The sequence below is a fragment of the Chelonia mydas genome, chromosome 10 (genome assembly GCF_015237465.2).
Source record: "Chelonia mydas isolate rCheMyd1 chromosome 10, rCheMyd1.pri.v2, whole genome shotgun sequence".
Lineage (NCBI taxonomy): Eukaryota > Metazoa > Chordata > Testudines > Cheloniidae > Chelonia > Chelonia mydas.
Window position 1 is genome coordinate 22,274,446 of NC_051250.2, and position 24,934 is coordinate 22,299,379.

The 24,934-nt window shown below is 42.5% G+C and overlaps 1 protein-coding gene across 1 annotated transcript; it reads right to left on the reverse strand.

Moving 5' to 3' along the window:
- Positions 1–166: 166 nt before the first annotated feature.
- Positions 167–21,485, reverse strand: PLA2G10 (phospholipase A2 group X). Its single transcript, XM_007058132.4, has 4 exons — positions 21,145–21,485; positions 16,180–16,345; positions 4,583–4,689; positions 167–396 (listed from the first exon to the last, which is right to left on the reverse strand). The coding sequence occupies exons 1-4, from the start codon at positions 21,197–21,199 to the stop codon at positions 251–253; spliced, it is 474 nt and encodes a 157-aa protein (XP_007058194.1). The 5' UTR covers positions 21,200–21,485; the 3' UTR covers positions 167–250.
- Between the last annotated feature and the right edge of the window lie 3,449 nt (positions 21,486–24,934).

The following is a 24,934-nucleotide window of genomic DNA, read 5'->3' on the forward strand; positions in this document are numbered from 1 at the left end:
TTCACACACTATTAGAAATCTCTGATAAAATTGTTCTTTATATTTAGTCCGCGAAAGCTGCTACAGTTTCCCAGCTGTTAAGAACCACTAAATTTTCTTTTAGCTTATGCATTATGAAAACTAGGCATGCACAAACATTGTTGGAAAAAATCAATCACCACTATCCTTTTTGATGGGAGAAATTTTATTTTTTAAATTCAAAAGCACATACAGATTTTTATAAATATTAGAGTAGTGTCCTCCTGTTTCACTAAAACTTACACTTTGGGTGATTGTCACCACATACAAAATCTGGCCAGAAAATGTACCTTGGGTAATAAGGGGCTTTAGCCAAACACTTGGCAGCTTTGCGGTCACATTCACACAATATTTTTTGGCATTTGTCTTCTAGTGAATCTGGAAAAGAAAATGAAAACAAAGTACAAATGGTTCTTAAAGTAATTAAAGGACATCAAATGGTAACAGTAAGCAGTAAATGTAGTATTCAGAAAATTGTCCTGAATGTTAGTTTATTCCTATATAAATTGTAACATCTTAATTTTTATAACAAGCCTTTTATTTTAACCAATTGTGATTTCTTTCCTCCTCTACTGTTCTTTACATATTTTGAAATTTTGTGCTGTACTTGATTAATGGTAAACCAGAATTCTCCCAAATTACTGGGCTAGACTGAACCTAGATGATGATGATACCTCCCAGCAGATGGAGATAGTGGGAGGAGAGGAGAGGGGATTTGTGAGCAATCCCATCTGCAGAGCTCATTTTAGCTGAGAAATTAGTTCTGCTAATTGTGTTGGGAGGAACAAACCCTCAGTGAAGAGTTACCTTTTAATCCTCTGATGCTTACAAAATGGAGGGATTTTATTAGTTTAACTCCTCTTCAGAAAGGAGTAATGGTAATTGTTTTGTATCCTCCCTCTGCTCTAGTCAGAACTGTGTGAGAGAAGTGGCTCTTAAATACATACAGAGAATGAATGCCCTTGTAAAAGATGCAACATTAAAAGTTAGACTTATGTACTATAAAATTGAGTTGCAAAGGTGTTAGACTTCTACAGTAAACTTAACTCACTCATTTATACAATATGACTTGTTAAATAGGCTGTTGAATATAGTGTGTAAGGTGCAATTTAACATTACAAAAACTTGTTTCCTGTGTCTTTCACAAAGGGTTTGTTTGTAACTGTTATGTTGCAGTAACATGGTCTTTTTATTTTCTCCAACTCTGGTATTTGATCAGGTATTTGTAGTATACAGTGACCTGTAGAGAGCAAGTACAACAGTCTTGGAGGACCTACTTATATCAGGTGGCTTCTGACACTGTTAAATCAAAGTTGAATTGAGAAGCATAGAGTGGATCTTTAACTCTGTCCCTGAATCACTCCCAGGTGTTGGCACAGTAACAGTTAAGATCTAGTCCATGCTATGAAATGGAACTGTGCTTGAAACATAACCATGTTAGATCTCAGAGCAGGTTACATCTGTAGAATAGACAAGATCTTAAATGAGAAGAATGCAGAACAGCACTATCCCTTTCCCTTTCCCTCCCCCACCCCAAACTTTGCCTCCTTTCTGGCATGTCAGGCACCCTAAATTTAATACTTTGTATATCACGAGCATGCAGTTAACTTATTTTGGCTGTTACTAGAAGGCTGCCTTTAGACCAGATTTTTTTAAAAATGGTTAAAATGTGTTGGTTAACATTTGTAATCCTAGTGTAGAAATGGTTTAACGCCTTTTTTTTAAAAAAAGTGATAAGTCCATGGACACCTAAAATTGATCACAAGCACTAGTTGGTTAATAACTTTAAAACAGTGCATCTTAAACATGACCTATTGTCATAATCTAGACATGTCCCCCAATGCAGCATTACATGCATTTAAATAGGCTAGACTAAAACTAATTCTCAAATGCACCTGAGCAAAACAAATTAAGTTCAAAATGTGCCCTTTCTATTGGCTAAATATCATATTTGTAAGAAGGAGTAAGTGACAGTAGGAAACCTACTGGCGAGACAACTTCCTGTTTCATATCAGTGTCCATATTTTTGTGTGGTGCAAACAGTAATTGCTTTCTAGATGGCTTCAGGGTTTTTGCTCCCAGGGTTTACCTCTGCAGCAGCAATACAGTTGGAACTACAATTACACGTGAGTAACTTTTGTCTTAAAATTTGTCAAATACTACAACATTTTGTGTTGCCCAGTTTTATGTAATCTTGTAATGAACAACTTAGTTTAAGCAGGTAGAATTAAACTTGCTGAGACCACGAATACTAAGTTTACAACTTTTGTGGGCTTAATCCTTCCTTCCTTTTTGTAAACTTAATCACAGAATAACCTCTTCAGCTTCTGTTTTGCTTTACTATTCTCTGCACAGTTATAAAAATAGGAGGTCAGGTGACCAAATGAAAGGTGGAAAGCTAAAAGATAGGAACAAGTTACTGAGTCTGGACAGAGATATTAAACAAATTACTATCTGTTAACTTCCAGTCTCTGTAGTGTGTACACTTGGTATTAGAAAGGTCTCCCCCCTTTCCCAATCTTCACTCTTGAAACCAGAAACCAATTTTGTGTCAAAATTTAGCTACATAAATAGAAGAACATAATCTTCTCTAATCTACAGTGGGATCAGGTGTATAATGGCAAAGCATGCTTCCCTCTAGGTGTATCAAATTAAGTTGGTAGCAATAATAATGGTAAGAATCAACACACATGCTCTTTTCAGTGATTGGAATCGCTATTAGCAGGTATAAAAACTTTGTGAAAGTCTTCAGGAAGGATTAATGACCTCCAAGATTGACTTCTTTAAATTAAGTAGTTTTCAAAGTAACTGCAATTAAGATATTCATCAGTAAACTAGGTAGAGATGGGGAGAGAGGACAGTAAAGATTTAACAAATGATACATAAAATAATTGTGGCTGTAGGAGTTATACCATACACATTGCAGAATTACTGAGACAATTTACATTGTAATGTTTGGCTACTGTTGTAAAATTGAGAGGGAAGTTATACAGAAAACCTCCCTCCCCACTCCAAACATTTAAGTCATAATTACAGGAAAATCTTTCCACTCTGAATCTTATTGTGTGCTGTCAATCTGAGTGAAGTCTTTGATTTCTAATTTCATTACTTTTGATTTAATCTGAGCAAAATTCTGTCTAAATAACATAACTTTAGTTCCCATATTTCAATCTTTGTTTCTGGCTCTCCACTAAAGACATTTCTTGCGGCTGTAGGGAAATAATTTGACTTCCTTCCAAGAGAAGGAAACTTGAACAGTACTCACAATTCTATTCTGCCTCTTGAAGGTATGTTAAAGCTTACAGCTGAAACTCTGGTGCATTGAAAAAAATTATTTAAGCAGCATTTTTGTTGAGCATGCATATTCTAAACGTGAATCCCATGTAGTTCCTCTTTCACATTAGTTTTCCTTATCCAAATTTTAGGGCTCAATGAATTCCTATCCTGACTTCTATGGGAGATTTTTCTGTAGGGGCCTGATGCATTAATTTGGGAAATGAGTACTTGATCAATTTGACAGACTGTAGCTATTGTATAACCAGATTGTTTTGCTTTTCTTAATTTTACATGGTTTCTCCAGCTGGTCATGTCATTACTTAGCATTCCCCTTCTGCCCTCCGATAGTTTGGCAAATGTATTATAGTTTAAATCTTACGGGAGAAAAAACACATTATCAAGATGCTGTGAGCAAGAAAATAGTGACCCAAGGAATTCTGAAGTATGAATTTCTACGTATTTTCAAAAAGAGAGTGCGTTTTTTGTGTGGCCTGTGGGCATGTTGCTCCCATATGTAAAGTAGCGCATTATTACATATACTAAAGCAGTGGTTCATAAATTATAGCTATGACTAAGTGAAGCCTTTCCCATTAGGCTGCAGTGTGAAACATTTTGGGAACCCAGCAGCAAGGAACTAGCTGGGAGGAAAGATGGCTTATGAAGGGTGTGTGTGTTTGTTGTTTTGTTTTTTGGGGGTGGGGGAAAAGTAGGCAAAGAATGGAAAAGTTGGAGAATCACTGTACTAAAGTGTATAGAAATGACAGTCATCCCAGATGTGCTTATGTCCATTTTGAATATTCAGATGTGGAGAAGCATTTCCCGCTGTGTGTAAATTGTAAGATGCATTTGAAAGTACTTCAGTTTCTGAGTCTACTGTTGGCAGTGGCTATCTTGATGACGAAGATTCCATCTGCGACCATAGCAGTGTAGCATAGTGTGGTTCTAATAGCATGACAGAATGCAAATTGTGTGTGATTGGTGATTAACTTTTTAAAGTTGCCTTGTATTGCTGTCCATAAAAGATCGGATATGTATACCCAGTCATAGAAAAATCATCAGTTTGTGATCCCTCACTTTAAAGCTGTGGTTATTTTGAATCTCACTGAAGCTAAAACTTTAGAGATGGACAAATTTAGGAGCATTAGGAGTGTTAATAGAAATGGTGCAAAGAAAGAAGGGCCAAAAATAAAGGAAGAAGGACAAAATAAGGAAGTTACAAGTGGCAGACTGGCATTGTGGTGGTCTTCCATGGACATGTGCCAGAAAGGGAACAGAGGTAATTACTCACCACACACAGCAGCATTGTCTTCACATTCCCAGTTATAGCTCTCTATCTTGGGCTTACAGCCTGCTTGCTCTGCTTTACTGTAGCAGCAGTCATGCTTAAAGCAGCACCTGACAGCAATAAAAAGATGGATTTATGTTTCTCTCACTATAATATTGTGTGGTCATGTAATGTTTGTAATGCTTTTGTTGGCACACTTACCTATTACCACAGTACACTCTCACTATAACAAACCTGTTGGGATCCATGCCCTTTTGTTAGAGCCAGGGGTTCTTTATAGCAAAAGGACAATCAAAGGAACGAAACTGCTGGAGTAAGTTAATGAAGTTGCCTTAGATAAAGGAGTTAGCTTAATTAATAAAATAATAATGATACTTAAGGCTTGGAGTTGGTCACAGAAGGTGATTTTAGGTGATCTCTGCACCTTCAGCCATGGTAACAAGGGTCAGGCTGTCGGCCCCTGCCACAGCAGGGCTTCCGCTTCAGCCCTGGGAGGCTGGATGTGGGCCCACTCCTTAGTTTCTGCCCTTGGGCTTAACGTATGATGCCACACAAAAATTGCGCATGCATGTGCAACATCCTTTTTTTACAGTACTGTACTGTAGTTGGGATCCAGGGACTGCTACGTTATAGCTGAAGGTTTGTAATAATGAAGGGCATTATAGCGAGGGTGTACTGTACATAGGCTGTGCGACCACAAAACACTAAATGTCTCCATGAACAAATTCTTCTAGATCCAGTCAAGAGTCTTAATGAGAGAATAGATAATTGGCTTTAAACGTAGTATAGCACTTAAGCAACATTCTTTTGCCATGTTTATTCATATATCTAACCACTACTGAAAAAAACAAGTAGAATATCTAAGATCCACATTAGCTAATCTAGCTGCCTGTGTACTTTTTTGCTCTCAAATGATCCTATCAGGATATTTTGGCAGTATTCTCTAATCACAGTGAGCTTTGTGTCTCCCAGGAAACTGCCCAGTGACAGGGCCCAATCACACTACAGCTACGTCCACACTATACCACTCTTTTGGTAGCATGTAGTGCATTTATGTAGCTCCCCTGTCTGCTGGAGGGAGGGGTTCAGCATCAAGGAGCTGGCAGAACCTTGCCCCACTGCCAGAGTTTTTTCCTGCAGTGCGGGGAAGGGCTTCAGCAGAGGGCAGGCAGCTGGAGGCTACATTGCTACAAATAGCAATGTATCTGTTGAGGCATGGTTTAGGCAAGCAGAGTAAAGACAAGTCTGAAGGGCGCAGGTATGTAGTGGAGTACATATCCTACATGGCCCACAGCCCCACACACTCAAGTATGTACTCCCTTCAGGTGTGTCTTTACTTGCCTAAGCTGTGCCTCACTGTCTCCATTGCTGTTTATACCTAGAGGGGGTTACATGGGTATGTACACTACACACCATGAAAAGAAGTGTGCAGTATAATAGTACCCTGGCACAGTTGTCTGCCACAGTTAAGGGCATCCATTTTTGGTTTTTATTACTAAAGAAAATAAGACAGTAAGGTATATTATGAAATAGTATTGTTTAAATAAAGACATTACCACAATTAAGGGACAGTACAGTATAGCTTAAGTAGAGAACCAAGCAATTCTTGTAGAGTGTATGGCCCTACAGTGAACAGACGTGACTACTGTTTAATCAGAATAAAAGCAGAATTGTTGCTTAATTGGGATTTATTTGGACAGCACTGCTGAATTAAGTTGGTAAATGTCATTTAGTGAATGAAATTGAGTTGCTAATTTAGAAAAAGTTTGGGGATAACTCAAAATGCCTCACCCTTCCTGTTTGGTTTGTTTTTTAAAAGCCTTCATAATTAACACGGCTAATATAGAAAAGCTATATAGGAAATAGTATTTTATTGTAAAATTGTTAGCATTTCATAAACCTTCTTGAGTCAGAGTCACTACTCTTGCAACAACCTTTGACAACTGGGGACATTTTGGGGGGATCTGGAATTAGGTGGCTGTAGGCTCTGCTACAAATTCTGGAGTCTTAACTATGCAATCATTACTGGTACACTCCTTTCTGTTCAGATGGAGAGTCGGATGTGTTAGTGAGCCCTTTTTGTTCAGTGATGACATCTGGTCTTTTCTGGTGACAAACAAATATAGTATTGTAGTGCATATACGATTTTTTAGATAGTTCCTAGATTGGCATGTTTCACTTTTTAGGATCTGGACCTACAAAGATTAAAAAGTAGTGCTTTGACTTTCAGCACTATCAAGTTTTTATTTTTGTCTTGATTTTACAAATTGCTGCCAACAGTGAATAAACAAGTGATTTTTTTTGCTATAATTTGTTAAACTAATACTTGGCAGCTCGACATGACCCTTCATCTAAAGATTGCAAAGTTTCACAATGCTCTTGTGGTGTAGCTAAATATATGTATTTGACAGATAAAGAAACAAAGCACAGAAAAAATTGGTGACTTGTCCAAACTCCCTCAGCAGGACTGAGGTAGTCAGAAATATAGCCCAGGAAGTCATGGTTCTCTGCACCATGTTCTAACTACTAGATTATGCTGCCTCATGGAGTTAAAATTTACTATGTTTGTGGAAAAACAAAACAAGCCTTTGCCTAGCTGAAGTTTAGGAATTAATTTTAATCCATTTGTTTCAAATGTTTAAATACAAAAGTGTATTTAAGAATTGTTGTATCTTATTTTGATTTTATGAAAGTAACATAGCTGTAGGGATGTGATCAAAACATCAAAGAAATAAAACAGGGAGAATAGGAACTCAACTGCCCTTTGTGAAGCCCAAGTCTTCATAAAGGTCTTGTACTTTCTAACTGCTGTCTAAATTGAGAAGCTCCATAAAGAGGTCTTAGAAACCAAGACAAAAGAAGGCAAGTTGTGTACCCACTAAACCCATACCACAAATAGCCATATTTTATAAGCAGGAAGCTGGCTTGCCACCAGGGACTTTTTATGGCATCTGAAAAAATATACCCCAGAATGAAGGATTTGAGCTTACAGTGACCACAAGCAAAGATAATACTCTTCTTTCCATCTGTATTCCTAATTTAGTAATTAAAGTAGCAATTACCTTCCATAGAATTGTCTACAAAATAAATGTCAGATGTTACATTCAAAAGCTTCAAATAACCAGCCAGAGGATCATAAAATTTACTCGGCGTACAGTCAAGATTTCAGTACAACACAGGAGTTTAAAATGTGATCTGTTTGTATATTCTAGCCCTAAAGAAATATTCAAAATAAAGTTCTGCTTTCCTGTTGGTTACAATACCATTTAGTGTTAGGGTACCAACATCCCAAATTTGGGGTGCAACAGATAATGCAGAGGAGAGGGAGTGTCTTAGTAGGTTCATATTCCCAATGATTATCTTTAGAGCAGGCATTTTGTAGCTGAAAGATCAGAGTATGGTTACTACCAAGTGTAGTTTAAGATGTTGACATCCGTATGGATCCCACTGTAACCACTCGTGCACGTAACCAGATCTTATTTTTCATAGTGTCTTTGGGGCTATGTATGCTTGTATTTATGTGCTTCCATACAAATCCAAGAGCAAGGAATTTTAATGAATCTGTAAACTCCCTATGACAGGAGAATTGCTAATATATTTGCTCTTTTTAAGAAAGAGGAGGGGGAGGGAGTAATCCAGGCAACTACAGGCCTGTTAACTTGACCTCAATTATATGCAAGGTCTTGGAACAAATTTGGAAAGAGAAAGTAGTTAAGGACATAGAGGTGAATGGTGATTGGGATAAAATGCAATATGCCTTTTCAAAAGGTAGATTGTGCCAGACCAACCTTTGAGAAGATAAGTGCTTTTTTTAGACATTGATTCTTCTGCATTTCCTTTATCTGGATTTTAGTAAGGTATTTGAGACCGTTCCACATGGCAAAATAATTAAATTGGAGAAGATGGGGATTAATATGAGAATTGAAAGTTGGATAAGGAACTGGTTAAAGGGGAGATTTCAGTGCGTCATACTGAAAGATGACCTGTCAGGCTGGAGGGAGGTTACTGGTGGAATTCCTCAGGGAAGGTCTTGGGGCCCATTTTTATTATTGACTTGCCACAAAAAGCAGTAGTGTGCTAATAAAATTTGCAGATGACACAAAGTTGGGAGGTATTGCCAATATGGAGGAGGACCAGAATATCATACAAGAAAATCTGGGTGACCTTGAAAAATGGAGAAATAGAAATAGGATGAAATTTAATAGTGCAAACTGCAAGGTCATGCACTTAAGGACTAACAAATCTTTTTGCTATAAGATGGGGATGACAGTTGGAAGTGGTGGAGGAGAGAGACATTGGTGTGTTGGTTGATCACAGGATGACTGAGTTGCCAAGGTGATGTGGCTGTGAAAAAAGGCTAATGTAGTCCTAAAATACATCAGATGAGGTATTTCCAGTAGAGACAGGGAACTGTTAGTACCATTATGCAAGACATTGGTGAGACTTCATCTGGAATAGTGTGTGCAATTCTGGTCTCCTCTTTTAAGAAAGATGAATTCAAACTGGAACAGGTGCAGAGAACGGCTACTAGGATGATCCAAGGAATGGAAAACCTACCTTATGAGAGGAAACTCAATGAGCCTGGCTTGTTTCATCATCATCATGTTCCCATTATGCCTCTGGTGTTTAGGGCAGCAATAAAGCTCCCCCAGTGATGAGCGCTGTCATTGCCAGGAGGCGTTGGAGATGGATTGGCCATATGCTTCGGATGGAAAATGATTCCATCACTAGAGTAGCAATAAGATGGACACTTGAAGGCAAGCAAAAATGAGGCTGCCCAAAAAAACATGATGAAGAGCTGTGGAAGCCGAGCTGAAAATCTTGGGGCATAGCTGGGGAACCATTGAAAGACTTACCAGAAACACACAGGAGCAGCTTGTTTAACCAAACCAAACCAAACCAAAAGAAGGCTCAGGGCAGATATGGTTGCTCTCTATAAATACTAGGGAGAGGGAAGAGTCATTTAAGTTAAGCACCACTGTGGACCCAAGAATAAATGGATATAACCTGGCCATCAACAAGTTTACGCTTGAAATTAGGCCAAGTTTTCTAACCATCGGAGGAGTAAAGTTCTGGAACAGCCTTCCAATTGGGGCAGTGGAGGCAAAAAACAAGTGGCTTTAAGACAGAGTTTGATAAGTTTATGGAGGGGATGGTATGAGGAGAAGGCCTACAATGGCATGTAGCTGATCTTAAACTGCTAGCAGCAATCATCTCCAACATCTGGTGATGGGGACCTAGATGGGGAGGACTCTGAGTTACTACAGAGCATTCTTTCCCAGGTGTCTGGCTGGTGTCTTGACCACATGCTCACGGTCTAACTGATTCCCATATTTGAGATTGGGAAGGAATTTCCCACAGTCAGATTGGCAGAAACCCTGGGGTTTTTAATCTTCCCCTGCAGCATGGGGTGCACAGGGTCACTTGCAGGTTTAAACTAGTGTAAATGGCGAATTCTCTGTAACTTGAAGTCTTTAAATCATGATTTGATGACTTCAGTAACTCAGCCAGAGGTTAGGGGTCTATTGCAGGAGTGGGTGAGATTCTGTGGCCTACAATGTGCAGGAGGTCAGGCTAGATCGGGGAGGGCAAACTACAAGCCGGGTCTGGCCCGTCAAGGCTTTCAGTCCAGCTCGGGGGAGTGCCAGTCCCGTGGCACAGCAGAGCTAAAGCAGGCTCCCTGGCCCTGCGCCACTTCCGGAAGCAGCCAGCACCATATCCTTGTGGTCCCTTGGGTGAGGCGGAGGGCTGTGTGTGCTGCCCTCGCCTGCAGGCACTGCTGCCGCAGCTCCCACCCAGAGGAGCCACTGCCGGACATGCTGGCCGCTTCCGGGAGTGGCGCAGGGCCAGGGCAAGCAGGGAGCCTGCCTTAGCCCTGCTGCACACCACTGCCACCCCGGAGCTGCTGGACGTAAGTGGCGCTGGGCTGGAGCCCACACCCCAAACTCCTCCTGCACCCCACACCTAAACCCCCTGCCCTAAGCCCCCTAACCCTGTGCCTTGAGCCCCCGGTGCACCCTCCCCCCTGCTCTGAGCCCCCTCCTGCACCCTGCACCCCCTCCTGACCCCAACCCCCTGCGCTGAGCCCTCAACCCCCTGTCCTGAGCCCCCTCCTGCACCTCACACCCTTCCTGTATGCCAACCCCTTGTCCTGAGCCCCTTCCTGCACACTGCACCCCCTCCCACAGCCCACACTCCCTCCCGCACACCAACCCCTTGCCCCAGCCCTACATTCATGGTCCTGCATACAATTTCCCCACCGAGATATGGCCCTCAGACCAAAAGGTTTGCCCATCCCGGGCTAGATGATGATGGTCCCTTCTGACCTTAAAGTTTGAGTGATAAAGGGTGGGTCGGCCACAAATGTTCCTTAGCTCCCTTGCAATTCCTTAGCTACATGGGCTTTGACTTAAAAAAGCAGGGATGGCACGTGGGTCATAGAATCCACACTGACTACAGCATCTCTAAGAATCACAATTATTGGAGGGTAAGTAACCATACTTTCATTTTCAAGTATGTGGGTAACACATGGCCAGAAAGTGTTAAACATCCTGCAAAATAAATAACTCTCAAAAGACACGTGGAGAGATGTTTGTCTATTTACGTATGTCTGAGTAGGTTGACAATGTAATCAACAGTCCCTGTCTATGTTGTATTCTGATAGTTCAGAGATCAAAAGAACATCCTAGCATTTAAATGAATTGTAAACATAGGATATCTCAGTATTCATCTCTCTTTCATACTGTGAATGGTGGAGGAACAAGCAAATGGCTTTAATTCTATAGCTAAGTACTGGTAATGGACCTCCTTCTAAGTTATCCTAATTACCTTTTGTTCCTGGAGGAACTCCCAACTTGTCAAAGAGGACATGAAATTGTATAAAATATCCTTGGGTCTTGATTCTGTCATCTCAGATCTGCTTAAGCTTCATCAGGGAAAGTTTGAGTCACAAGACTGAGGTCCCAGTTATGCTATTATGCCTTGAATGAGATTTGGACATTGGACTATAACCTATGAACTATTTCTGAAAACTCTTTGCAACTACAAAGCTCACGATCTCTGGTATGAATCTGAACCTCAATGAATTGAACTCATGTCTGTATATATATTCATCTTTTTAACCATACTCTTGTTTTTTAATAAATTTTAGTTCACAAGAATTGGCTGTAGTGTCTATTTGGGTAAGATCTGGAATATTCAATAACCTGGGAGGTAATGTGTCCGATCCTTTGGGATTGGTAGAACCTTTTCTTTTATATGATGAAATAAGATTTTCAGATATCATCATATTTGACTTAGCTACTTGGATGGAGGCCTAAGGCTGGAACACTTTAAGGGAAGTGTTTGGACTTCTGAGTAACCAGTAAGGTAATAAAGAAGCTGTTTTGTGCTGGCTTGGTAAATCTAAATGTTGGAATATCCACCAGCTTTTGGGGTTTTGGCTGCCCTATTCTTTGCAGTTCACCATAATTGAGTGACCACAGCTGGCCCCACTGGGATCCCGGTCACAGTGTGTCTGTGGATCCTGCTGTAGGTGACTGACAAGCAGTACCCTTACCAGATGGTGAGAGAGAGGAATCTTGGCTGTATCAATCAAACAGGGATTGAGGTACTGCTTTTTGAACTTCGTCTTTGTTCTGGCTGCCACGTCAAGTGCACAATGTTTCACAAAGGTCAGTGACTTGCTGCATATGGCTGCCTTACAGATCTCGGAGATCAGTATATTTCTAAAGCAGGCTGAAGATGTCCCCTGGGCCCTGGTATAGCATTCCTTGACATTTTGGGGAGAGACTTTCCAGTCAATTGATAGCAGATTACACAGTGCATTTCCACTGCTTTGAGATACTCTCAGGCTAGATGACTTGGCATTTCTGCACACCAGGTATATGGGCACAGAGACCAAGGTAGAATTCCTGAAAGATTTGGCCCTTGTAATAAAGCAGGGCCCTGGACATGTATGAAGCTTCTTTACTGATGAGTGCAGCTGAGGGAAGACCACCCGTAGAATAATACTGGTTCATAGGGAATTCTGAGAACACTTTAGGGATGAATCTTGGGTGCAGTTTAATCACCACTTTGTCATCATGGAAGGATATATATTGCTGTCCTGCCAGGAGAGCTTGCAGTTCTCACTCTCCATGTTGGCGTGATGGCTATGAGAGAGACTCGTAATGGTGAGGTGGTATAACGAACATTACATTAACTGTTTGAATTGAGGCTCCATGAGCTGTAGAACCACATCAAGCTTCCATGTGGGAGCAGGGTCTCTAACCATAGGGCAGGCATGGAGAAGGCCCTTGAAGAATCTCAATACGGTGGAATGTGAAAAGATTGAATGTGACTGTATTGGGGTGTGGCATGCTAATATTGCTGCCAGATGGACTTTAGCTCCATTTAAAAGGCTAGGCCTGCTTGCTTCAGCAGCAGTATGCAGTCCAGAATCTTTGGTATTGGGGCCTCCACTGGCTTCACATTGAGTTCACCCTGACCTGCCTGCATGGAAAATCTTTTTCCACTTCAAGAAGTAAGGCTTCCTAGTGGAGGGTTTGACACTGTAAAATGATCACTTGGACCTGCAGGGAGTAATTTTTAGCAGTCCTGCTCAACCACCCGACATCTAGGTCATCAGAAGCAGTAATTGGGCCTGGGAGCAATATTTGACCATAGTTTTATGAAAACATGTCTGAACAGGTGGGAAGGCATATGGGGAAATGGCTGGGCATATGTAGGTGGTCGGATAGCCCATTACTGGCAGAGGCAATTTTGACTATCATGACCATAGCTTGGATATGATCCTGGAGATCGGTGGGAAGATTTACTTTGCTGGTGTCAACAACTGCTGTACAAGGCACCTAGAAGGGAGCCAGAGCTCATATCTCCTTGGGAGCAGAAAGGGGATGATGCACTTGGCATTGTCTGCCATGGCAAACAGTCTATCGTGGGAGTTGTATACCAATGGAATATCAGTTCCAGGATGGATTTTTTCAGTGACTGCTAATGGCTGGTTGCCACGTTCCTTTATCAGAAAGTCCGCTAGGTTGTTGCTGACCCCTGGTAAGTGCAGAGCTATCTTAGTCACTCCATGCTGACTGCACCATTCCCAGAACTATAGCCTTCCCTGCAGAAAGGGGATGATGATCAAGTGCATCCTTGCCCACAGTAAATCAAATACTTCTTGTGGGTCAAGTGGATGGTGATATGCAAATTGGAGCAGTGACCTCATCTTGAGTTTGGAGTGATGGGATGATGGAGGCAAGTATTACCATCCTGAACTTGTGATGGTGTATATATTTGAGTCTGCTGAGGTCTAGTATAGGATGGTGCCCCTTTATTTCCTCTAGATAAAGGACTCTGATGGGTCTGGCACCACAGTGCCCCTTTGTGGCAGGGGTGGATGGGGTGTCGGGGCCTCGCCACTCAAGTTCCCATGCCCGTCCCTTGACGGGCGTTCCAATGTGGCCCAATGGCCGGTTTCCCCGTGCTCGCCCCTTGGTCGGGGTAGTGGGACCTAATGGCCAGAGTCCATCTGTCGCGCCCCAAGTATCCGGGCAGCGTGGCCCAACGGCCAGAGTCCATCTAGCTCGCCCCGAGTATCCAGGCAGTGTGGCCCAACGGCCAGAGTGGTAGGGGGACCTGGGCCCGTCCTCTCCACAGGGTCCCAACCCAGGACTCTCCTATTGGCAGGGTTTCCCCTCATGCTTAGCTCGGCGGTGATCCGCCCACAACACGCCGAGGGTCAGTGCAGCTTTAATGCTGCTTGTCTCTAAAGTTCCCCTGGGTCACTTTCTACCCTCAATGTTGTGTTCTCCACACCGGGGGGCAGGGCCTCCGCTCCATCCCCTCCCGTCGAGACCTCCATCTGGGACGCCGGGTGCGTCCCAGCTTGGCTGTATCCTGGAGCATTGGCTGTCCCTCCTCTAGAGCTGGCGGTGTGCCTCCTTCTACTCCGGTGGTCAGCCTAGACTGAACACTTCTGCAGGCTTTTATACCAATTCCCAGTTGGAGCATGCCTAGCAGGGCTTCTGGGGCGGGGCTTCCTCTGTCAGGAAGGAAGGGTTAACCCCTGTGGTACCAGTGCAGGACCACTCTGCCCCATCACAGACTCCCTTTGTTGTACCTAGGGTATTTCCTGGTGCAGTACTCTGTGGTAAAACTGCGTATGCAATCTCTGGTGTGTGGTGGTTGAGGGTATGCCTTTCAATAGGGTGGAAGAGCATAGATTCCCAAAGAGCAGAAGTTCACTGTGGAATCTCAGTGAATATGAGTAGGGGGTCTCCTTAAATCACAGAGAAATCACACAATTTTTGCAGGTTGGTCATGACATAAATAGCATGTTTCAAGGATGTAACACACCTTTACTGGCTAAAGTGCTGTGTTGCGCTAGCATGCCTTCAGAGCTGCATGCCCAGGCAGGAGCTGCCACTATCTGCTCGGCTTTCAGACCTGGGTGACCCTAGACCATATTTCACAGGGGAGACCAGATTTCCCAGCTCTGAATTTGGTAAAGCCTCATATTTAGGGGTCTCAGGCCATTTGCTGAACAGCTACCAACATTTGAGGGGTTAATTCTAAATTGTGGCTTGTACCTTACAAGGGAACATCCCAAGGTTTGGCATCTTAGTGCCTTTTGCATGATCACCATGGTGGTCATAGACTTGGGTGCCTTTTAGGCTGAACTGGCTTTTTATGATGTCTTGGCTCCTCTGCTTTTGTAAGGAAGCTTGGGCAGGAATAACGTCTCTCTCTGCCTATTTGGCCCACTGACAAGAATAGGCCACCTTCAGTTGGAGTGAGGCTGCTTGAATGTACCTTCCTTCCAAACAGCTCACAGGCACAGGGCTCATGTGCGGCCCAGATGTGGCCGCACATGAGCCCTGATCAGACCCAGGCCCAAGATCCTGCATGTTCAGTATTCAAATAAAATCCAGTGTTGCATGCATAAGGTGTATGAATGCACACCTAGAGTGGAATCCACACTGGCACACAAATGTATAATTTATAAATATACTTTTTTGGATAATTTGGTCTGTTTGCACAAGTTTTCTTTCATAGATTCCTTTTTTTCAGACACTAATAACAATCTAAAACACTCACTTTTGGGGTTAAAATTTTCCATGTTTGGGCCCATAAATAATTTTTTTCTGGAAAGAGTAAGAAATATCCTTCCAGCTCTTCATTACAAAAGGCAAAAAAGCTGCTTTTTATCCTTGTGAGAACATTACCATCGTTTCTGATATACAGAACTTAAAAAGGGATGAGCTTTAAAACTTCCTGTGAGAAGATGGATTATAAAATGAAGTCGGGGACACTCGGTCAAACAATAGCAGTAGCAAAGTGGTGAACTCATCCTATAAAGTTAGTACAACTCACTGAGCGGAGTTCAAAGCCAAGGAAGACTCATGTAAAAATTTCATTGCAATGGAATTTTAGCACTCTGAAGCTACACCTTGCCCACTGGGCCAGATACTGCCCCTATTTATACACCCCACTAGTGTTAAATAGGCTAAATTCTTACCTGATTTACAGCCTATTTTATTCTCTCCCCTACCGTTCTCATGTTAAACCCAGTATTTTGGTTAAATATAAATGTGTTCTCTTACCAGTCTACTTTATCCTTGGGCCAGCCTTGCCCTCCCAGACCACAGTAGCATCCATAACGTAGATAGGCAAAAGGAGTGCGTCCTGTGCTGCATTTAATGGCTCCAGCTAATTCAAGGATTCCTCTTCGATTCCTAGAATGTTTTTTTCCCAAAGCGCCTTTATAATCTAAAGAAAAACCAAGATGCTTCACTCAGTATCTGAATAATCTTTCTGAGAATGTTCACTATGCACTTTAGAGCTTCAGTTATTTGAAACTGTTAATGTTGTCTTTACTCTGTTAGAGATTTTAATGTTTAAATGCTTGTTTTTTAACATACTACTAAGAGCATAGTAAAGTGGTAATCTCGTGCTTCCTACAGAGGCCTTGTGTTAAGGTTTTGCGCTAAGACTCTGGTCATCTGGGTTTAATTGGCAGCTCTGCCACAGACTTCCTGTGTGATGATGGGCACTTAAGGCTTGCCTATACGAGTGGCAGGCTAGCAAGAGGTAGATTTACACCCCCACCTGGCACAAACTAAGTGTTCTCATAGATGAGCCCATACTGTCTTTGCCTCAGTTCCCTCCTGTTGTGAGGATACGTTAACTGAATGTTTGTGAGGTGCTCAGATATAAGGTAAGAGGCCCAATATAAGAAACTAGATGCCAAGTGGCCAGTATCCAGACTATTTAGGCCTGGTGTACGCTTAAAAATTAGGAAGGATTTGGAGGGAACAGGAGGCTCCTGCTAGCAGGGAGCCTGGCCAGCACCTGAGTGCCACTCTGCCTGCCAGGTCCTCCTCCAAAGGCCATGGCAGCTCTTCCTGGGGCTGTGGACCAACAGGAAATCTTGATCCAGCAGGCTTTTGGGAGAGGAGGTGCAAGCTGGGCTGTTTCTGTCTGACCTGACAGTGAGCTGCAGTATGGGGGGGAGCCTGTGCCACTGCTGGGGCAGGGTGCCCAATCCGTGGGCTCCTGCCTATTCCAGACTGTGATGGCAACTCCTTTGCAGGGACCCCTGGCAGGAGACGAATAGGGCTGGATGTGGGGCAGGGAGGGTTTCTTTCCTGGGTTTCTAACTGTTATAATAATTATAATTGTGACCTTAGCTCAGTGTAACTTGCAGTGTTGCTACAATGGTATACATGTGTTGTGCAAGACTCTTGCATAATCAGTCTTTGGATAGTGTGTGTATACAGTTGTAGAAACACAGTGTGGTGAGTTAGTTCAGTATAAGAACACTTAATTATGATTTTTTGTTTGTTTCTACCTGACTATGCAGTTAAGATTTCATAGCTGCTTTGTGTCCATTAACTAAAGTGAAATGGGTGGTGCGAATTCCTTGGGGATACCAACTTGGACCCCCAGCCCTTTGGGGAGGGCAGTAATCCCACAGGGCTGGCCCCCCTTATTTTTATTGCAAAAATAGACCTCCACTACAATATGTCTAGATGTCGTCATTAGGAGCTTTTTTACATACCACTCACTTATAAGTAATGAGCTGAATTGTTCATTGGAGTAGAGTCCTCTACATTATTAAATAAAATTGGGTCATGTAGTGGGGAGGATATGTTGGCTTTAAATTCCATTGTATAATCTATGACAGATTATCAATCATTATGACAGAAGTAATAATGGTCATACTTAGACTTCAAAGGAAGACTATAAATGACCCTTGGATGAGAAGTTTGGAATAGAGTTTGACTGATAGTTATGACCTCAAGCACTGGGATGTTGGAATAAAGGCAGAGCCTATTATAATTGGAGAGAGAGAGCTAGAACGTTGGAACCGTAATCTCCAATTTACCAGGACTGTAATTATAAGATGTAACATACCTAACTAGGCTTTTACCTATCCTGGATACGAGATAATTCATTTATTTGATTTACTAATACACTACAAAACTTCCCAACCTGAGTAGTGCTGCAACCCAGTGTGCCAGGTTGCAACACCCAGAACAGGGAGCCAGCCCAAAGGACATGAATTGCTGCTGCAGAGTGAAAACCAGTCCCACCTCCCTCCCTCCCCTGACCTCCTCTCTGCACCATGCTGCGATTAGGGTTGTGCTGGGGCAGAGGGTGCTGCTGCAGATGGTCTGTGCCCCTCAGCAGGGTGAGGAGGAGGAAGTAGAGTTCACCCATTGAACCAGAAAGCTTTATCTGCTACAGGAAATAATTTTTATTTACACTGAGGTCTAAGGTGCATAACTTTATAAAATTATGATGCATAACTAAATAAATTTACAGAAGCCCATTATAACACTGCCTATTCTTCAGGCTGCTTGACACTTCCCATTATAAGACCCTGTCTTCAGTGGCTTACAACTTTTGCCAAATTTTAATCCTTTGGGGTGAAATTTTCCATATTGGGGGTGTCACTCACACATATATTGGGGTGTGTTACTCAGACACAATTTTGTTTTAAACATTTGAGCCACAACAGTTCAGCCACTTCAGAGATCAAGTCTACAGGTTGTTTTGCAATGTTTTAAAAAAATTCTAATTAATTTTTCTCTGAAAATCTCTGACCCCCATGTTTTAGAGCAGTGATTAGTAATTTGGCAGGGGGAGCCCTTTGTGTCATGGATATGCCTTTTTACTTCCCTATGAAAATCTGTCCAAATTGGCCAAGTTATACACTTCTGAAAAATGTTTCCACATGCCTAGTAGAGACTTCATAGACTTCTAGCAGTTAATTTTTTTTCAAGATTCAATGCATGCTCAAGCTTCACAGCTCCTAGTATTGACCAGATTGTTCATGTGCTGTCTCCATAGAGTGACTGAGCATGCCTGAGACTTCTGGAGAAGCTGGGCCTTCTCTGTAGTTGTTGCTCAAGAGTGGGCTTGGTTGGGTGATGAGCACCAGAACTGAGAGGAGGGAGCCTGTCTCTCCAATGCTCTCAATGTCCCCCCCTAAAGAAGCCCAGGCAGCATAAAAAAGGAAGCCATCTGACTTGAATACAGAGGGGACCAGAGCCAGACTTGGAGACTGGGAGTGAGTGTGTGTGTGTGTGTGTGTGTGTGTGTGTGTGTGTGTGTGTGTTTGGGGGGGGAGGGGGATTGGGACAAGGAGCCTAGTAGAACCTTCATTGAGTCCCATTGTGCATTTGCATTAGTATAGAAGAATTCTTCTTCTATATTATGTGATCATGTACTTAGACTGTTTTCCACAAGACCCCTGCCTCACTCAGGGCACTGGCTGGAGTCCGTAATGTAGAGTCATGCTATAATGAAGGAGATTGTCTGTCTGTAAGATCCCTGATTCATTTGTTGCAGAAATTGGAAGGTGTGTAGTGAATCAGGCAGGGGATTGGAGGAAGAGAAAGGACTATCTCATGGTTAAGGTAGTTAAATGCTTCCCTGGAGAACTGAATTCTATCCCTGCTTCTGCCACAGAGTTCCTAGGGCAGGAAAGTCACTCAAACCAAATTTCTCATTGGTGGTCATTAACTGTTTTCCTTATTTTGTGGGTGCCCAACTTGATACCCTGGGTTTACTCTGCAGAAGTACTGAGCACTCAGCTGCAACTGAAGTTCATGGGAGCTGTGCTTTGAACAACTTAAATCCTATATAAAGCTAAATATTTGGGAAAATCAGGTCCTAGTGTCTCAAGTGTGGCATCCAAACCGATGGATACTTTGGACCTTACTCTCTCTCTCGCTCTCTCTCTGCCTCAGTTCCCCATCTGTAAAATGGGGATAAGACCCCCCCTCATCTCATGGGGTGTTGTGGAAAATAAAATCATTAATGTTTGTAAAACACTCATGCTGTATTAAAGAGCACCACAGAAAACCCCAGGATAAAAGTGAACATGGAATTATTAGAGCAGGGTTTGAATAATGTGCAGTAAATTGAGCAATAAGGAGAAAATAAAATATTTAATAACTGTTCACTAAGTGAGCACTGCTCCTTCTGGACAATGAATATGGGAGGGTCCTGTGGAAAAATAGTATGTAATTAAAGACTAAATCATAATGTGCCCACATAAGGGGGCTCACTTAAGGTTGTACACGCAATCTTGATTCTGGCATTTCCTAATCTTTGATTCTAGCATTTCTTAATGTTTTGACTTTGCCCTCTTAATATTTTTATATATACTCCACATGAGCTATGGATAAATGTGTAGGTCTGCAATATATATTTTGCTGGGATCTGCAATCTTTAGTTTAAAGTATTGTTATGTAAATCTTTTGTATATAGCACTGATTTTTTTTTTTAGGTTTTTTTTTTTTGTGTGTGTGAAAGAAATGCCAAACCTACTTTATATTTGCAACATTAAGGTTACAGTTAGCCACCCAGAAGTCAAGAAACTGAAAAGTTCTGAGTGCCAGCTGTAAAGTGGCCGCATTACAAATATTCTCTCTGAAGTGGTAGATCATTTTTCAATTACTACTTGGACTATCCGTTTCTCATTTGGCTGAGTTATACGTTACCCAAATACTTTCTACAGACTTGTGGCACCTTAGAGACTGACAAATTTATTAGCGCATAATAAATGCTCAAGAGTGGGCTTGGCTGGGTGACGAGCGCCAGAACTGAGAGGAGAGAGCCTCATGCGCTAATAAATTTGTTAGTCTCTAAGGTGCCACAATTCCTCCTTTTCTTTTTACGGATCCAGACTAACGGGCTGCTACTCTGAAGCCTGTCAGACGATTGTAACTGCACAGGATCCAGCGTGTGCAGGAACCCGTCCAGCCCAGGTTTTGTGTTCAATACAGCCCAGATCCCCGCTGTGAGGCGATGCCTGGAGGAGCCCGTAGACCCGTATTAAGACCGAAGTGATTTCTCACTCACCCTACCCCTGAACTTTTCAGTCTGGCTTCCCTCTCTCCGCTCGTGGCGGGGGGGGGGTGTACACTCTCTCCTTCCCAGCTTCTGTTGGACTCTAACTTGTTTCAGACCAATGGGCCCAAGGCAGCTCCCCCTGTGTTCGGTGCAGCTGGGTCCCGGCGAAAGGGCAGCTCGGCGGCCGCAAGCTCTCCACTCACCCGTCTGCAGCAGGAGCAGCAGAGGCAGCAAGAACGCCAGGCGCCGGGGTCCCATGAGGAGCGCCGCGGAGTCGGGCGGGTGGCCGGCGGCCGCGGGTGAGTCGCTGCGCTTCTGTCTCCCTGGCGCTCAGCCTGGGCTCGCGGTCCCTGCCGAGGCTGCTGCGCACCGTGAGCGGTGGTGGGTGAGAACAGCGTCTGCTGCCTATAAAGGGTTGCCCTCAGCCTGCCCCCCCTCCTGTTCTTCACGTCCCCAGGGTGCAGAGCCTGAGGCCAAGCCTCGGGGTCCATCTCGCCCTTGGGGAGGGGCGCCTGCTGCTGCCCCAGTCAAGGAAGAGACTCGTGCAGCGCTGGCACCATTCACTTGGGTAGCAAGCGAACTGGGGCTGGGCTCCAGGGCCAGACTCGGCTCCAGAGCCCTGCTCCTCAGGGACAGTCCGAGCTCTTGCAGTCTTATTTCTGGAGACTTATTAGTCATCATCATTGTAATAATTCCACAAATGCTCAAAGTAAAACCCCCAGCACAAGAGCATAAAATCTTGTCAGTATCAGAAAATGCAGGGGACAAATATTAAAACCTCTGCATGCATCAGTTCTGTGTGCAGTCAGATACTCTGCTCTCTGCTGTAGGCTCCTACTTATCCACACTCTCTCTCCAGCAACCAAAGGGGGATTTAGGGTTGAGGGAGAATACGGATTTTAAGGAACTAAGTATATTCTTATATTATTTCTATTGTGGCAGTGCCTAAAGTCCATAAACAGGGATTAGAACCTATTTATACTCTACACTCTACAAAGCAAGAATCGTCCCTTCCCCAGAGAGCTAGCAATCTCGGATTTAGACAATATGTAACAGGTGAACAACATGTTCTAAACAGAAAAAGCAGTTCGGAAAAAAAAAAAAAAAAGTGGCAAGGGTGTTGGAACTGCTAGCCAGACAGTGGGTCTGGAAGACCTTGGAAAATTCTCCAGAAGGGGAGGACCTTAGTGACCTGGCCAGAGGGCCAAGCCACAAAGAGGAGACTTTTGTGCTTGAGAAGCCAGAAATTAGTCTCATGTTTGTCGGGAAACTTACTTGTCTACCAATTTTTGCAATTGTGGGAGTGCTAGTGAAGTCTCTGACATTTTAACCACCATATCATCTTACATTATTACTCCCACTGGCTGAGCTGCTGTAATATTGGCTACTTGTCTGAGTTTTTTTCTTAGTGTTGCCTCAGCCTTAGGGATAGCTCAGGTGAGCAGGAACTGCAGGCAGCCAAAAAGTCACCTTGCCTTGACCTAATGACACATCTTCACGTTTAGGGTCAGGGTGTTAATGTTTGAGTGAGAGAGTTGGCACTGACAGGAGACAGGGTCTGAAGTAGAGGAATGCTAAGTGAGGGGAGGAGCAGAGAGTCAGAAGCTGGAAATGGGAGTGGAGGTAGGAGAGACTCTTGGTATTTAAGAGAAGCTTATAGAAAAGTAGAGAAATTAAAAATTTAATAAAAAGACCATCCTAGGCAGCACATGCTGTATTTTTTCTGGCTATTTTTAAAGGGACACTGTTAACTTTTATAAATCACATGTAAGTAAATTTCTTTATGATACTAATACATAGTATGTATGATAATAATACATCTTAGATAATAAAGTGTGAAAGCATTTTAAACATTCCATTTGTTTGTCATTTTGTACTCTGTTTACTTTTCACATATCGCAGGTTGGGCAATGAAAAAGAATGACATGTCCACTTTTTGCTATAGTTACCTCTTCAAGTTCTTAGTATTGCAGAGTGGGTTTCCAGTGTAGGGCGATGTTGCATCTGTTTTTAAAATAGCTGTTTTCATTAGAATTGTGTTAAATTTTGAAAATTCCATTTCCACAGTGTGACTGTGTGGCAGCCAAAGTAATAGCAGTAATGGTGCTGAATGAAATCAAATACAGAGTTTTATGTTAATGAAATATTAAGGTTTATCGTTTTCAAACACTCCCTTGTTAGGAAATGAAAAAGTTGAGGCTCACATAGTGATCTTAATCTGACCATATTGCATATGTGGGATATTCTGAACTGCTTGTGTGTATGAGACCTTATATCAACACACTTATAACCTCCATATGTAGCTGAGCTAATCTTACTATTAGAATCCTAACTTCTGCATTTCCTATTTGTATACTGAAATTTGTAACCTTATTATATTAATATGTAATTTTATTTCCTCTTTCAGAAGAGTTAAAAGATAAAACACTAATTGTCTATAGTCAATGTAAATCCTGGGAAGGATTTGCAGAGGACAGAATCCTTCTTTGGTTGTTCCAATGTCCTGTTAAGAAATTGGGGAAAGATATCCCCAGTTTATTACGTGTTCCACCCTCAATTGTTTATGGTGCAAAACACTACTTATTCTTTATGATCTTTTGGGGAAAATACATGTGGCATACAGTTGAAAACAGACGTTCACTTCTGTGGAACATCTGCCACAAATGAACTAGAAGTGTGTCTGTGTTTTTTAAAATGCAGCTTTTGTTTTGTTTCTCGGCCTCAAGGGTCTAGTCCACCTATCTCTGCAGTTAGGATGGCTTACTCCAGGGGCCTTTTCATGATCCTGTTTTGTGCATGGATGCTACCAGGGTAGATTTGGCATCCGAATGTGACATACAGATGTAGATGACACTGTAATTTCTTCACACTTGCTCCTTGGGACAGGAACTTTGTCTTTCTGTGGCCATTGTACAACAGTGAGAACCCTGCTGGTGCTAAGCTAATTATAACAAGCTGTCCCTTTTATGCAGTATGCATTTCCACTGCCTTTGTCAAGATCTCAAGCAGATAGAATATATATTGCAAGCTAGTAAATTATAATCCTTCACAGTAACTGATTCAAGGCTGCTGAATTTAAACCTGTGCCATAGATTGAGAGGAAGTACTTGTTAAAGCAGGACAGGGTCCTGTGCGATACATTTTTCAAAGCAGCCTGTAATTTTGGATGCCCTTGTTCTGGGATACCCAATTTTAGACACCTGGAGTGTAATTTTTCAGAGGTGCTGAGTAGAGCTGGTTGAAATTTTTTTCATCACTTCTGATGAAAAATGTCCTTTCTACAAAATGAAAGTTTTTCACAGGTTTAGGAAGGCAGCAACCTGGTCCCTGGTTGAGGAGAAAGTTGAGAAACACTGAATTCTAGTCTAGTTCCCTGCACTGAGCAGGACTAAGTATTATCTATACCAGTGATTCTTAATAGGTGGCCTGGGGGCCAAAAGTGGCCTGCCCAGGCTTCCTGTATGGCCCGCCAGCTAACCTTTCTAAAAAAAAAGTTGTTGTTTTTTTTAATGAAATTTGCTGCCTGAGCGCCGCCACCTGGGGCTGAACTCAAAGGGTGCCCAAATACAAGTTTGGCCAGGGCACTATTTTCCCTAAGGCCAGCCTTGGCTGCCACCCATTTTTTCATTAGTGATGGAAGTGGAGCAAAAAATGAATGCAAGTGGGAGTAAACATTGCAAAGTTGATGGTGAAAACCAAGCTTTTAACCCAAACTGGCCATTTGCTTTTCTTTAATTATGCCACCTCATTTAAATGCAAAACCTTTGTGTTTAATATGCCAAGCCACTGTATCCGTCTCTAAGGTTGTCGACGTGAGGCGCCACTTTCAATCAAAGCACAGTAACTTCAATGCAGCCTATCCTCCTGGCAAGGTTGCAAGACATGACAAAATTGAAAATCCGAAGTCTTTGTACCACACTTCAAATGTCATTTTTACAACATCAGCAACTGCACAAGAAAAAGCAACAGCTGCTTCTCTTCGAATAATGTGGA